Source organism: Gorilla gorilla, chromosome 5 (genome assembly GCF_029281585.2).
Source record: "Gorilla gorilla gorilla isolate KB3781 chromosome 5, NHGRI_mGorGor1-v2.1_pri, whole genome shotgun sequence".
Taxonomy (NCBI): Eukaryota; Metazoa; Chordata; class Mammalia; order Primates; family Hominidae; genus Gorilla; species Gorilla gorilla.
The window spans coordinates 135733483-135747321 of NC_073229.2; the positions used below are offsets into that span (position 1 = coordinate 135733483).

Sequence of the window (13839 nt, forward strand, 5' to 3'; positions counted from 1 at the left end):
GGGATTCAGGCTGCAGGATTCTACTTCAAACCTCATAACCCAGTGCAGAACAAAAGGTCCTTCTTAAATAAGCAGATGACCATGGTGAAGCCTGCAGCTTCCTGCATCATGGGAAGCTCAGCCAAAGTGGGCATGATTGGTGAGAAAGGACAAAGGTACAAAGTGCAGCAAGAGCCTGGCGTTTCCTTCAGGCCAGGGGCTGCTGCATATGTGATCAGCATTAGCACTGATCTTGCTGTTCAGAGGTACTTGGGGTCACTCAAACAGCATACAGGAAAAAAATGCTGGAGACTTCAGATAGCTTAAAATCTAGAAAATAATTATTACCTAAATCTATAAGCATTCAATGCATAATCACATAAATCAAATAATATCATTTAAAACACCAACCGCTATTACACTTTTTCTTCTGCTGCTTTTCTCTCCATTGTACTCACTGTAACTGTTCAGTTATCTATTTGGACAAAACACTTACTGCAGTTTGGAAGCCATTTACCAACAAAAAGTTCACGAATTTCACCACCTCCATAGCTGTGTCCATCGAATAAGTGATAAAGACTTTCCCTAAGAGAAAATTTTTACATTTATTAGAAACTGATCAAATTATTCTATTGTAAACAAACTTCTAAATTATATGCAATATCTTTTGTCCTTCTAGAATAATAAGAGGAAACCTTGGGCTGGGGGTGCTCTAAGAGCTTATGCCTGCATTGGATGCTGTCCTCAGGGCACAGCTCCTCAGGCCCAAAATGCCAGTGGGTCTGTCCAAGGGAGTGCAGACTGCTCAGCGTGAATGGAAATCAGAGCGACAGAGGAGAGCACTGGCAGGCTCAGACAAGCCTAAGGAAATCCACCACCCAGAATCCGCGAGCCCTTAAGATCAGGCATGCCTAGTTTCTTAGAGACACTTGGCACTGTGCCCAAGGAATACTCTCCCAGCAGGCAAAGAAGCTAAAACTTGCTAAGGGACCACCCAGCAGTGTCTTCTTTTGATCTCCTGATGCTCTCTGCTGCCCTGAAAGCTCGCTCTTCTGACAAGAGCAAGTGGGAGGAGAGTGAGAAACTGGTTCCCCGCTCCCTTCTTCCCCGCAATCCACTCACTTTTGGAGAAAGGCCAGCAAATTTGGAGGAGACCAAAGCACAGCTCAGAAATGTTAGTTAAAAAACACTTCAGCAGCTTGAAGGAGAGACACTGCCTCTGGGCAGTCCAACATCACAGACTCCATCACTCATCCCTGGGTCAGCTTAGAGCAGCAGACAGTACAGTTTGGATAAGCTTTACCCAGTCAGGATGAACCAGTGTTTTCTCAGGCTAAAGTCTTGGGGAAATTGTCTGACTAGCATTTTAATGTGAAAGCTGAATAATTTCTTTGTGTTGGCTTTTAGTCTGGAATGGACCACTTAAATCTCAGGAAGCCCTTGGGGCAGAAGATGGAGAAGAAAGGGGGGCTGGAGAGAAAATACGAGTCTGTATCTACACCGAGGTTTTTTGAAACACACCTCCCAAATGGAAGTGTGTATAATGGTCATATTAACTCATTTAAGCAGCCAGATATATTGATGGCACTCAATTTTCTTCTGAACACCTAACATTCACCCAATTGTTACGTATTTGAGGACTTCCTTTATAGATTATGGTAAGATATATATGATCTATAGATTGATATCAGGACTATAACGTATGTGGGGCAGCATCTGTTCTCCAGAAATGCTCAAAATTAAAATGATTAAGATCTTAAGAAAGTGTTCAGAAATAAAATGTTTTGAATGAAAACAGCAATGAATCATTGTCATAGAGATCTTTCAGAGTTGTCAGTGACTAAACAGCACAGATCCCCCAAAAGGAATTAGCAGATGCAAAAGGCTTTGTTTCAGGTTTGGTTCAAAGAGGTTCCCAGATTTGGAAAATGCATATTAGAATTACCTGAGCTTCTCTAGCAAGCACATCATATAATAATTTCACAAGTAGTGGCTGTTTTCTTAAGATTTCTGGAAATTACTGTCCTGACTGACCTTAATATGAGAACATTTTGGTGATATTTCAACATTTCTGGTTCTGGCAGCAAAATGTGGAAAAAGAGTCATCACCTTACGCTTAGTTGAATGTTTCTTTAAATAAAAGGCTTAGTTCGCATTTGGTTGTGATGCAGTATGGAGAATGTGAGACCGTTTTTTCCAAACAAGATTGCTCATTCCTACAGGAAATGACCTCGTTCTTGATGGCTGCTGCTAACTTATGGTGAGATGCTGGGTCTCTGTCCAATACCACATGGACATCCAATCAATTTACCCAGGGACAAGTCCACTCAAGAGCATCATTTAGAAGAGGGAAAAGGCATTGGGGTTATTTGTTTTTGGAGTATGTGCTTAAGGAAATCTAGAGTTAAGCAGTTTTTGAGTGTTACTAGTGGTGTCAGAATCACTAAAAACATTCATACAAAATGCTGGTTACTTTTTAAGCAAAAAGCAAAAAAGTGCATTTTATTTTACTGTGTATATGAGAAATAGCTGAGGTTATGAGGCCAGGTACAGTGGTTCACGCCTGTAATCCTAGCACTTTGGGAGGCCAAGGCGGGTGGATCACTCGAATCCAGCAGTTTGAGACCAGCCTGGGCAACATGGCAAAACCCTGTCTCTAGTAAAAGTATAAGCAAATTAGCTGAGTGTGGTGGTGTGCACCTGTAACCCCAGCTATTCAGGAGGCTGAGGTGGGAGAATCACCTGACCCCAGGAGGTTGAGGCTGCCGTTAGCCATGATCACACCACCGCACTCCCGCCTAGGCGACAGGAGTGAGACCCTGTCTTAAAAAAAAGGAAAATCTTCGAGATTAGGGACGAGTGATCATCCAGCCATCACAAAGTACAAGACCTCACAAGAAGAAGGAGTGGCCAGGTGCGGTGGCTCACACCTGTAATCCCAGCACTGTGGGAGGCCGTGGCAGGTGGATCACGAGGTGAAGAGATCGAGACCATCCTGGCCAACATGGTGAAACCCCGTCTCTACTAAAAATACAAAAAATTAGCTGGGTGTGGTAGTGGGCACCTGTAGTCCCAGCTACTCGGGAGGCTGAGGCAGGAGAATGGGGTGAACCTGGGAGGCGGAGCTTGCAGTGAGCTGAGATCGCACCACTGCACTCCAGCCTGGGCAACAGAGCGAGACTCCGTCTCAAAAAAAAAAAAAAAAAAAAAAAGAGGAAGGAGAGAACAATGTTGCAAACAACTTACGCAATTCTTCTGGCAAATTGCTTGTTTTTAGAGTTCCTCTGGCTGGAGGGTTGCTAGGGGGTCTAGGCACAGCAGCTGGGGACGGAGGCTGGGGAACCTGTGGTCTCAGCTCTGCAGGGCACTCCAAGGACTCCCCAGGAGCACCAGCTCTATTAGGTGGCTGGTCCCTAGAAAGGAATACATTTACAGTCAATTTTCATTCTTTACAAAGGCAAACCTTCAGGGACAGAAAGCCTTTTAGAACTATGGGAAGATCCCAGTGGGCTCTCTCTCCTCTGCCTCTATTTCTTAACTGAGACAGAAGGAAGAGGGGAACTCCATGGAGTTGTAGTCAATAAGCGTTTCAGCTGGCTGCCACATGTGAGGGCCTGTGCTCTGACTCCAAAGAGGGAAGCAGGATTTGATTTCTCTATTCAAGATTTGTTTAATTGGAAAAACAAGTCTCATGCATAGGGTAGACAAGGTCACCAACAAAACAAAGTAGTATGACAGGTGACACAGATGGTTGATGTTATAGGCATTCAGATAAAAAGACATGACTTTTAGCTCATAATAGGTAACATTTAATTATGTATCAAAAGGTAAAGAGGGCCATGTAGATTTAGAAGTATTTGTACTGTTGACATATAAATGGAAATCTGATTTTGAAGACCCTTTAAAGAAGTTGCTACCATATTAGATAACATCTTTATCATTTTCGTTGCCAGTATTCCCACGAGCATTCTGCTGAGATGAACAATCAGATGACCTCGTGTGAGATTTGGAGGGCAGAAGGAAATGGAGAGCATGCTTCTGTGGTTTCTGTCTGTAAGCACAGTGATGAGGTGCTGAGTTTTCCCCAGAAAGCCTCCCAGTGTCCTATTACCAGCTTCACAAGCGTCGAGGGCAGGGCATGGGCATCCATTGTTCACCAGTGGAGATCTATCTGGCACAGAACCGATCCAACCATTGCAGTGGTCACAGCGGTGTTGGCTTTCTGATTCTCGACCTTCCTGACCGCCAGAGGAGACAGCCTCTTTGGTGGCCCTGTTCTGTGGTATTGTGCTAACCGGTGGTGGGACTAAAACTATCTCTATAATGTTTTATTTCTTAAAAAAAAATTCTGAAGCAAATGTGACAATATGTTAACATTCTTAAAATCTGGGTAGTGGGAACATGGATGTTGTTATTTGTGGTGTGTTTGAAATTGTGTCATATTATAAATTAAAAAAAATGTTTTGACTACAAAATCTCTATGTATATGCCCAGTTTTTGTAGATTGTTGCTTACGCTTTTCATATTTTTACCCAAGGAGTAATCAGGAATTCTAAAAGTCTTATGTAACAGGATTTAAAATAAAATTACACAGAATCTCAACTGTACTATATTTTGAAAATATGAAGGATTATTTTTATTTTATATTTTTATTAATATAGAGAAAATAATTTCTATAAAATATGCTTTCAGCTAATGGGGGATCCCATTCCATATTTTTTTCTTTTTCTTTTTTTTTTATTTCTCCAAGAAAAACTCGTTCCAGTTCTTTTGCATTAAATTCTCTTATACCAAAAAAATTGTTTCAAAAGTTGCTTAGTTGTTATAGAAGATGATTGCTTATATGATAAACAAATGTTAAGGCCTTGATAATATTCAAAAGCTTCTGTATAAAAACAATACCATGGAAATTAATGACAGAGTAAACTTTCTGAATTAAAGTTCTCTTTCAAACTATGAGTAAGAGGAGAATTACCTGGCTTCTTTTTTTTTTCTTTTTTTTGAGACAGGGTCTTGCTCTGTCACCCAGGCTCAATCACAGCTCGCTGCAGCCTTGACCTCCTGGGCTCAGGTGATTTTCCCACCTTAGCCTCCTGAGTAGCTGGGACCACAGGCATGAGCCACCACACCTGGCTAATTTTTGTATTATTTTGGTACAGATGGGATTTCACCATGTCGCCCAAGCTGGTCACAAACTTCCTGCCTTGGCCTCCCAACGTGCTGGGATTACAGGCATGAGCCACTATGCCCAACCTCAGTTGGATGGGTTTGTGTGTATGTGTGTGTGTGTGTTGTTTGTTTTTTAGTTTTTGAGACAGAGTCTCACTCTGTCACCCAGGCTGGAGTGCAGTGGCACAATCACGGCTCACTGCAGCCGTGACCTCTTGTGCTCAGGCAGTTCTCCTGCCTCAGCCTCCTTAGTAGCTGGAACCACAGGTATGTGCCACCACACCCGGCTAATTTTTGTATTTTTTTGTAGAGATGGGTTTTCACTATGTTGCCCAGGCTGGTCTCAAATTCCTGGGCTCAAACAATCCACCCACCTCTGCCTCCCAATGTGCTGGGATTACAGGTGTGAGCCACCATGCCCAGCCTAGCTCCTTTACCTGAACTTATTTTTCATTATCCTAAAATGATAAAATAGATCAAGAAGATCAGAACAGGCTTAAATTGATGCTATAAAACCAATTACTCTGTATTATCTTTGCAACTCTTTTGTAAGTCTAAAATTGTTTGAAAATAAAAGTTTATTTTAAAAATTACTATTCTCTTTCCTATTCAACACCAAACTTATTTCATAAAGATGCTTACATTTTGTTTATTTCCCTGGAATTTTAGATATTTCTTCTGTTAGAGTGCCTATCCTGCTATAAAATCACATTTTACCTAATTCCATTGTTTAAACTCCATGTATTTATGGTTTAGAAAAATAAGGGATCTGGCCCAGCACGGTGGCTAACACCCGTAATCCCAGCACTTTGGGAGGCTGATGTGGGTGGATCACTTGAGGCCAGGAGTTTGAAACCAGCCTGGGCAACAAAGTGAGACCCCTTCTCTGCAAAAAATAAAAAAATTAGCTGGGTGTGGTAGCGGGCACCTGTAGTTCCAGCTACTCTTGGGAGGCTGAGGTTGGAAGATGGCTTGAGCGCAGGAGGCGAAGGTTTCAGTGAGTCGAGATCACGCCACTGCACTCCACCCTAAGTGACAGAGTCAGATCCTGTCCCAAAAGAAAGAGAGAAAAAAAGAGATCTGTCTTGAAAGAAAATATGAGGGTTTGTGGGCTTCTGAGCAAAAGAGAAAGCAGGCATGTGCCTCTTCACCATTGTTAATAAAGTGGGCTTTTTTTCTTTCCATGAAATTTTCAACCTAATTACCACTTTCTGTATTTCTGAAAAATCCACTCTAATAGGAACTTCGTATTTTACTCTATGCTGTAAAAACAGAATCTAGTTTTACAGTGGTATATAAAAGTTGCTTTTGAGCAAAAGTAAACATTTAATCTACTTTCTTCCAAATATTGTCATAAATGAGGAAGCTCCATTTACATGAGTTTTACCTATATATTTTAGATCCATAAATTAAGAGAAAAGGAAAGTCCAAAGAGAATAAGGGAAAAAATTGATTAAAGAGGCAGGGCACAGTGGCTCATGCCTGCAATCCCAGAACTTTGGGAGGCCGAGGTGGGCAGATCACAAGGTCATCAGTTCGAGACTAGCTTGGCCTATATGGTGAAACCCCGTGTCTACTAAAAATACAAAAATTAGCTAGACGTGATGGCGCGCAGCTACCCAGGAGGCTAAGGCAGGAGAATAGCTTGAACCCGGGAGGCAGAGGTTGCAGTGAGCCAAGATCATACCACTGCACTCCAGCCTGGGCAACAGAGCAAGGCTCCATCTTAAAAAAAAAAAAAAAAAAAGATTGAAGAGTTAGACAACTGAAGTCATGAAAATACGGAGTTAAGCATAGGAGAGACCTAATAATGGTACTCAACATGTATGAATGTTTTTATTACAAAAGAAAATAATAGGCCAGGCACAGTGGCTCATGCCTGTAATACCAGCACTTTGGAAGGCCAAGGTGGGTGGATCACTTGAGCCCAGGAGTTCAAGACCAGCTGGGCAACATAGGGAGATCCCTTCACTACAAAATATACAAAAGTTAGCTGGGCACAGTGGCGTGTGCTTCTAGTCCCAGCTACTTACGAGGCTGGGGTGGGAGGATCGCTTGAACCTGTAAGGTAGAGGTTGCAGTGAGTCAAGTTTGCACCACTGCACTCCAGCCTGGGTGACAGAGCAAAACCCTGTCTCAAAAAAAGAAAAGAACAGGTAATTTTAAATTTTGATGGAAAATTAATTGAATTTAACATTTTAAAGTAAGAAATAGGCTTAAACAGGAACAGACACTAGACATATAAAGAATTGGCTAACAGTGGAAGTCAGTCATAGTAAAATCAAAAATCTATTTTGTGGACTAAAAATTCAGATGATCTGAAAATAAAAGAAAGGGGTGTGACTTGGAGAACATCTGAAGAGCCTTTCCTTTAAGAGAATTTCGACTAGTCACTAGTGGCTTTCTATGTCTGATAAAGAGATCCTTGTCAACCAGCTTCCGTTTCCTCCTGACCTGAAAAGTCTATATTGGGCATTCCACTATGTGACTTGTTCACTAACGTGGGTTAGCAAACCTATAGAGAATTCTGTCACATCTTCATTGCATTGGCATAATTCCTTTTCATGTTAAAAATGCCTGAAGGTTGGGCCTGTCATACTTACTGGTGCCTTGGAAGCCCCGGAAAGGAGCAGTCTCTCTGTGCGGGCCTCTCTTCTTGGTCCCAGGGGCTGGGATAATTCAGGATAACCTTCTGCACAGGGTGCAGGCCTCTCACACTGGCTCCAGGCAGGGGCTGCCCAGGCAGAGCCGGCTGGATCACTTGCTGGTAGGCTGCTCGAGGGTAGTCATGGCCATCTGTAGGTGAAGACAACAAAGACAACAGGGAACATCAACTCTAGCTCCTTCATGTGAAAGGAGTCGTAAGCTCCATGCTCATTTGTGTCTTGATCCCAGCTGAGGGGTCCAGATTATCTGTTACCACCTCTGTGATGTTTGCCGTATTTCTCTACTGTTAATTACTTGAGTGTTTTCACGAAATTCACTTTTTTTTTGTCCTAAATAAAAACATCTGTGAAATCACCAGTTTGGTATTCCAGCTGGAAAGCTCAAAAAACTTTTCAAAAAACACAGGCTCCTCTTTTCGTAAGATACTTAGGAAAATCCAACCATGAAGAACCTCTTTCACACCACCATTCCTACCACAATTTCCTTCATGTCCCGAACCCAAGGCTAGGAAAAATTATCTGTATGATAGCTATAGAATCACTGCTCTGTATTTTCCTCCCCCAAGTGGACACACCCCACTCTCAAGAAGAGGTAAATGAATGAAAACTTGGCTCATCCTCCTGGGAACTAGCCAACCAACTGGCAATACCCTCCAACTCCCTTGGTCCTCTCCTGCTAGAGCCTACGTGCACTTGGAGCCAGGGCTGCTTGAAGAGGGGTGGGCTCAGAGCAAAGCCAGAGCTGGCAGTGACTTATGTGAATGTGCAACCTGGGAGAAAGTGGGTCCCAGCCATGACCAGGAGCAGGAGGGTCCCCAGGGAAGGGCAGCCTGCTGCCAGAGTTAAGCATAGGAGAGACCTAATGCTTAATCACGCAAAAGAATAGAACTAAAAGCCCAGAGGAGAGATGCAGGGAACCAAGTAAGGGTGAGAGGGAAGAGCTCTGAGAGAATGGCCCAGGCCCAAAGGGGGTAAGGTGTTGGGAAATACGAGAGATGCAAGAGGACTGAAGAGAGCCACATGGTAGCCCTGCAAGATGAACAATGAGCACCTCCTAGTGATCCAAGCACTGCCCCTCCTACCCACATAAGCAGTAAGACGATCCAGGAGGAGGCGTAACTAGTTAGGACAAGAAGGAAGGTGTTTTGTTTTGTTTTTAAAAAACCCTCATTGATCTTAAAATTATTTTGATTCTTTTAAGATCAACCCTCATTGATCTTAAAATTATTTTGCTGATTATAAAAGTAATAATCCAGTTTGCCTGCCATGTAGATAGGATACATATAGGGATGTACAGCAAAATAAAACTGGCAAGTAAACAAAAAAGTGACTGATAGGTTGAAACCAAAATGAGAAGCTGAGAATGTGGATAAAAATTGATTCTTAAGGCCAGGCGCGGTGGCTCACACCTGTAATCCCAGCACTTTGGGTGGCCGAGGCGGACAGATCACCTGAGTTCAGGAGTTCGAGACCAGCCTGGTCAACATGGTAAAACCCCATCTCTACTACAGATACAAAAATTAGCTGGGTGTGATGGCGCGCACCTGTAACCCCAGCTACTCAGGAAGCTGAGGCAGGAGAAACCCTCGAACTTGGGAGGCAGAGGCTGCAGTGAGCTGAGATTGTGCCATTGAACTCCAGCCTGGGCAACAGGGCAAGACTCCGTCTCAAAAACAAAAAAAAGAACTGTATTCTTAGCTTGGCAAAGCAGTCAGGAGCCATCTACGTTTTCAAAGGAACATTCAGGGGAATGATGGCCCCAAGTACAGAACAAGAGATAAATAATGTGCACGTTCACTAGTGTGGCCTCCTCCAGGTTCCCAGTGCCTAGGCTCAGGAAACTGTTTGGGTGACCTGGCGATGTGCCCAAGCTAGTCTCTCAAGTGTGGTCAGATTCCCTGGACTCAATCTATTATTGTCTCCTTTGACCTATGTCACCACCTGGGTCCTTCCGATCATGCTTCTTCTGGCAAAAGTGACCATGCCCCTCCATCCCAGACTGTCTCCTGGCAGGACCCTGTGACCCTTGCCCTGATATTGCTTAGGCCTGGTCATGACAAGTAGTAGGGGTTTAAAGAGGGGAAGGAGGAGAAACGGATCTGCCTAGATCTATCCCTGCACCTGGATGACAAAGGAGACTGGGACTTGAAGGGACTGTTCTCAGAATGGAAGACAGGCCCACAGAGACTCCTATGGTCTAGGACAAGGTCTACTGCACAGGCTTCACCTTGGCAGCCTTCTCAGGGCAGGGCGGATCTATTCCAGGGGGTCCAGATCACCAGTTGCAGTTTCAGGGCAACAGAGCAAGTCACTACTGCTCCTTTCCCTCAGTTTAAAAAATAGCAAAAAATGCCACTGCTATCAGGTCCCCAGGTAGGGGCCAGCCCTGCTTTTCAATGAGCCTTGCATGAGCAGACCCTTTACAAACCCAGCTGTAGATAGAACCGTCTTGGTGGATTGCACTTACAATCCACCCTGCTTGATCAGATTCCAGCCCCTGTAGATCTTGCCTCCCACTACACTCTCACTGGCCCACTAAGCTCTGGCTTCATTTTTAATATCCCAAACTTGTCCTCTCCTTTGGGATCCTGAGTTTGCCACCCTCTTTGTCTAGAATGTTTTTGCCCTAAATTTTCACAGACTGACTTCTTGCCATTCAGAGCTCAGCCCAAATATCACCTGTCCAAAGAGGCCTGCCTCTTCACCCAGTTACTTTATCCCATTCCCTATTTTGCTTTCTTCATAGTTCCTATCATGGGTTTGCATAAGTAAGCATGACTTTTACCTGTCAACTTCTTGCCTGCCTTCCCTACTAGAATATAAGCTCTGTGAAAGCATGGACTGTGTCCTCTTACCACCATGTCTCCAAGGATAGTACTGGCACCCAGGGGATGCTCAATAGATGAATGAATGAAGGCTCAATAGTTACAAAGCCGACTTACAGAAAAAGAGAAGCCATTTAGGACTGCATAATCTATTAATACTTTCTAGGGCACAGGTCTCCTAGACCAGGGGCCCCCAACTCCCAGGCCACAGGCTGGTATCAGTCCATTGCCTGTTAGGAACCAGGCCACACAGTAGGAGGTAAACAGTGGGTGAGCAAGTGAAGCTCTGTCGGTACTTACAACCACTCCCCATCACTTGCATTACCGCCTGAGCTCTGCCTCCTGTCAGATCAGCAGCAGCATTAGATTCTCACAGGAGTGCAAACCCTATTGTGAACTGCGCACATGAGGTATCTAGGCTGCACGCTCCTTATGAGAATCCAAGGCCTGATGATCTGTCACTGTCTTCCATCACCCCCAGATCTAGCTGCAGGAAAACAAGCTCAGGGCTCCCACTGATTCTACATTATGATGAGTTGTATAATTATTTCATTATATATTACAATGTAACAATAATAGAAATAAAGTACACAATAAATGTAATGCACTTGAATCATCCCCAAACCATCCCCATCCCCAGTCCATGGAAAAATTGTCTTCCATGAAACTGGTCCCTGGTGTCAAAAAAGTTGGGGACCACTGCCCTAGACTGTCTTAATTCTCTTCTGCTGTCCATTTGTTTTGGGGGTTTTTTGGTTTAATCGGTGTCTCCCTCCAGAAGTAGGAAGGAGAAACACAAGGTAAAAGAGGAGAAACTTTGCCAGTGGCCTTAAAAGCCTTTATGAGGAAAAAGCTGAAAGTATCTTGAGAAGTTTTTAATGTTTGAAGCCATTTTGCTTCCTATATCCATTAATGAATGGCTAATATTGTTTTATTTGCTTTAAAAGGACTACCAAGCTCTAATCATAGGGTTTATTTCTTTTCCAGAAAGCGGATGTTGGTGCTGTTAATCAAAAGCCTTTGAATCAAGGTCATATGATTTCTAACAGATTATTTCCCTCACAACATGTCTTTGTCTCATAGCAACAAATCATATCATTAAAATCACCAAGGCATGTGGGCTAAGTGTTTGATTAGCTGTAACTTTCATTTCAGAAACAGCCACCTGTGGTAAAAAGTTATGCCAGTTTATGTGAGCAGATGAAAATGATACACCTCATCAATTTTTAAAATTAGGGTACTGACAATATAGTCCTCCATGCTGTCCTTTTATTGTTGAAAACAAAGGAAAACTGAGTATCAGTGGATCAGTAAAAAATGAGCGTTCCCTTTTGTAAGTGGAATCTGACCAGCTTTGTCTGGAATTTGACTGGTTGTATGGAAAAGGTTCCTAAATAGGCTGGACATGCCTGCAATCCTAGCACTTTGGGAGGCCTAGATGGGTGGATCTCTTGAGCCCAGGAGTTTAAGATCAGCCTGAGCAACAAGGTGAAATCCCATCTATACAAAAAAATACCAAAAAAAAAAACAAACAAACAAAAACAAGAACAGTTGCTAAATAAAAACTATGTTTATCAAGTAAATGACCATCTTTTTCACTGCTAAAGTTTTAGTCATTTTTTTCCAATTACTATGATGAAGGCTTGCCAATTTACTTGGGTACTATACATGTAAAATAATGGCTAACATTTATTGATCACTTGCTACATGTCAAGTACTGTTCTAAGTTCCGTATTGAGAATTATAGAGTTCAATTTTCCATTTTCATAAAGAAGTTTAACTCAGAATAAAAATCCAGATTCTTCACCATGGCCCATCCAGCCTTCATCTTCTCGCACACCACTCTCTCCTTGCTCACTCTGCTAGGCCCCACTGACTTGCTTTTGGTATCTTAATGACATCAAGCTCCTTGCTTCCTTAGCTCCTTGCTTCCTTGACCTTCTCGTCCTTTAGGTTTCAGCTCAGATGTCTGCTTAAAGAGATTCTCTGGTCAACCTGTCTATTAATGTCTGTTCCAACAACCAGTTACTTCCCTTATAGCACTTATAATTTGTCATTCTGTTTCTGACTTCTACTTCTTATCCCTCTCTCCAGTAGACTATGAATTCCATGAAAACAAGGACGGTGTATAACTATTTGCTGAATAAATTGATAAGTGGATGGACAGGTTCTGTTTCCAAATTTCATTGACTCCCTTCTTTGCTTCCCTCCCAGGCCAAAAAAAAAAAAAAAAAAAAAAGGCTTTTCCAAGGCTTCACATTACAAAGACTCTACTCATGATTAAGGCTCACTCCTTTCCCCGGGAAGTAGAGAACAGATTTCTTTTTATTCATTCAACAAATATTTATTGAACCTCGATGGCCAGGCACTTGGTGAACAAAGATAAATAGGATACAGTTCCCTTGGGATTAGCTCAAAATAAATGGAGAGAGAAAGAGAAAATCTATGTGTCTGTGGGTGTCTGTTTTTAAACACAAACCCACACTCGTTAGTGTGTGAGAAGGGGAGACATATGAGTCGACAGCCACCTACTTGAGAATCCCTGTTCAGAAATAGCTTCCCTGCGGACTTGTCCCCAATGCCTACAGTTCCATCAAGAGAGTTAATTCTGTAGGAGAGGGAAGGTGGATGATGTGATAGACAAATGATTTGCTAGCATGGTAACTCCTCAGTTCAGAGGCAGTGTTAATCACAAAGCAAAAATGAAAATCTTGCACAATCACAAATGGGCGCCCAGGACTGTATGTTATTTGTCAATCCTGTGATCTTCTTGGCCTGAGTACACACGATCTTCATGTTACTGAGCTTTTACCATTTGGAATATGTAAACCAAATCCTAAATGAGGTTTTCCATTTATCAGTCACGACATGCAACATTTTTCTTCCTTATTAAGAATGGTATTAAAAGAGTTTATGAGAGAGAAATAAAATCTGATTTTCAAGTTGTCAAAAAAAATCGTGATATAATGCAATCAGTTTAGCCAGGAAACAAAATGGCCAATATAAACTGTTGCAGGAACTCCCACAGCTGTAAGCAGCTGTGGTTCCTGAAAGGCAACTCCTTCTTTATCACTTCTTCCATCTGGTTTATTTTTTGTGCATGCATTCTAGCATACAAATAATCCCCTCCCCCCTTTTTTTTTTTGGTCCACAGGTACAATTGTACACATGTACCCATAATTTTATTCTATTCAGTCTCC

The 13839-nt window shown here is 42.6% G+C and overlaps 2 protein-coding genes across 11 annotated transcripts in view; one reads left to right on the top strand and one right to left on the bottom strand.

The window, feature by feature from the left end:
• Positions 1–13839, top strand: part of LOC109027360 (spidroin-1-like) — a 119877-nt gene that overhangs the window by 90045 nt on the left and 15993 nt on the right. For 2 of the 10 annotated variants that reach the window (XM_063707199.1, XM_063707210.1), the window contains one exon: positions 3933–4021. The exons of 6 other annotated variants lie outside the window; for them this stretch is intronic. Coding sequence is in view for 2 of the 4 variants with exons in the window: in XM_055391525.1 (XP_055247500.1) it covers positions 3933–4205 (273 nt within the window). In the remaining 2 variants the exon portion in view is untranslated. Of the gene's footprint in view, positions 1–3932; positions 5742–13839 lie in introns of those variants that run through there. 2 more of the 10 variants (XM_055391525.1, XM_055391530.2) reach the window with 2 other exon arrangements.
• The window catches only part of TRAF3IP2 (TRAF3 interacting protein 2), a 48044-nt gene that overhangs the window by 13678 nt on the left and 20527 nt on the right, over positions 1–13839 (bottom strand). The window contains exons 4-6 of the mRNA XM_019029833.3: positions 7752–7944; positions 3226–3392; positions 476–564 (exon numbers count right to left, since the gene is read on the bottom strand). Of these exons, the coding sequence (XP_018885378.1) occupies positions 476–564; positions 3226–3392; positions 7752–7944 (449 nt within the window). The remainder of the gene's footprint in view (positions 1–475; positions 565–3225; positions 3393–7751; positions 7945–13839) is intronic.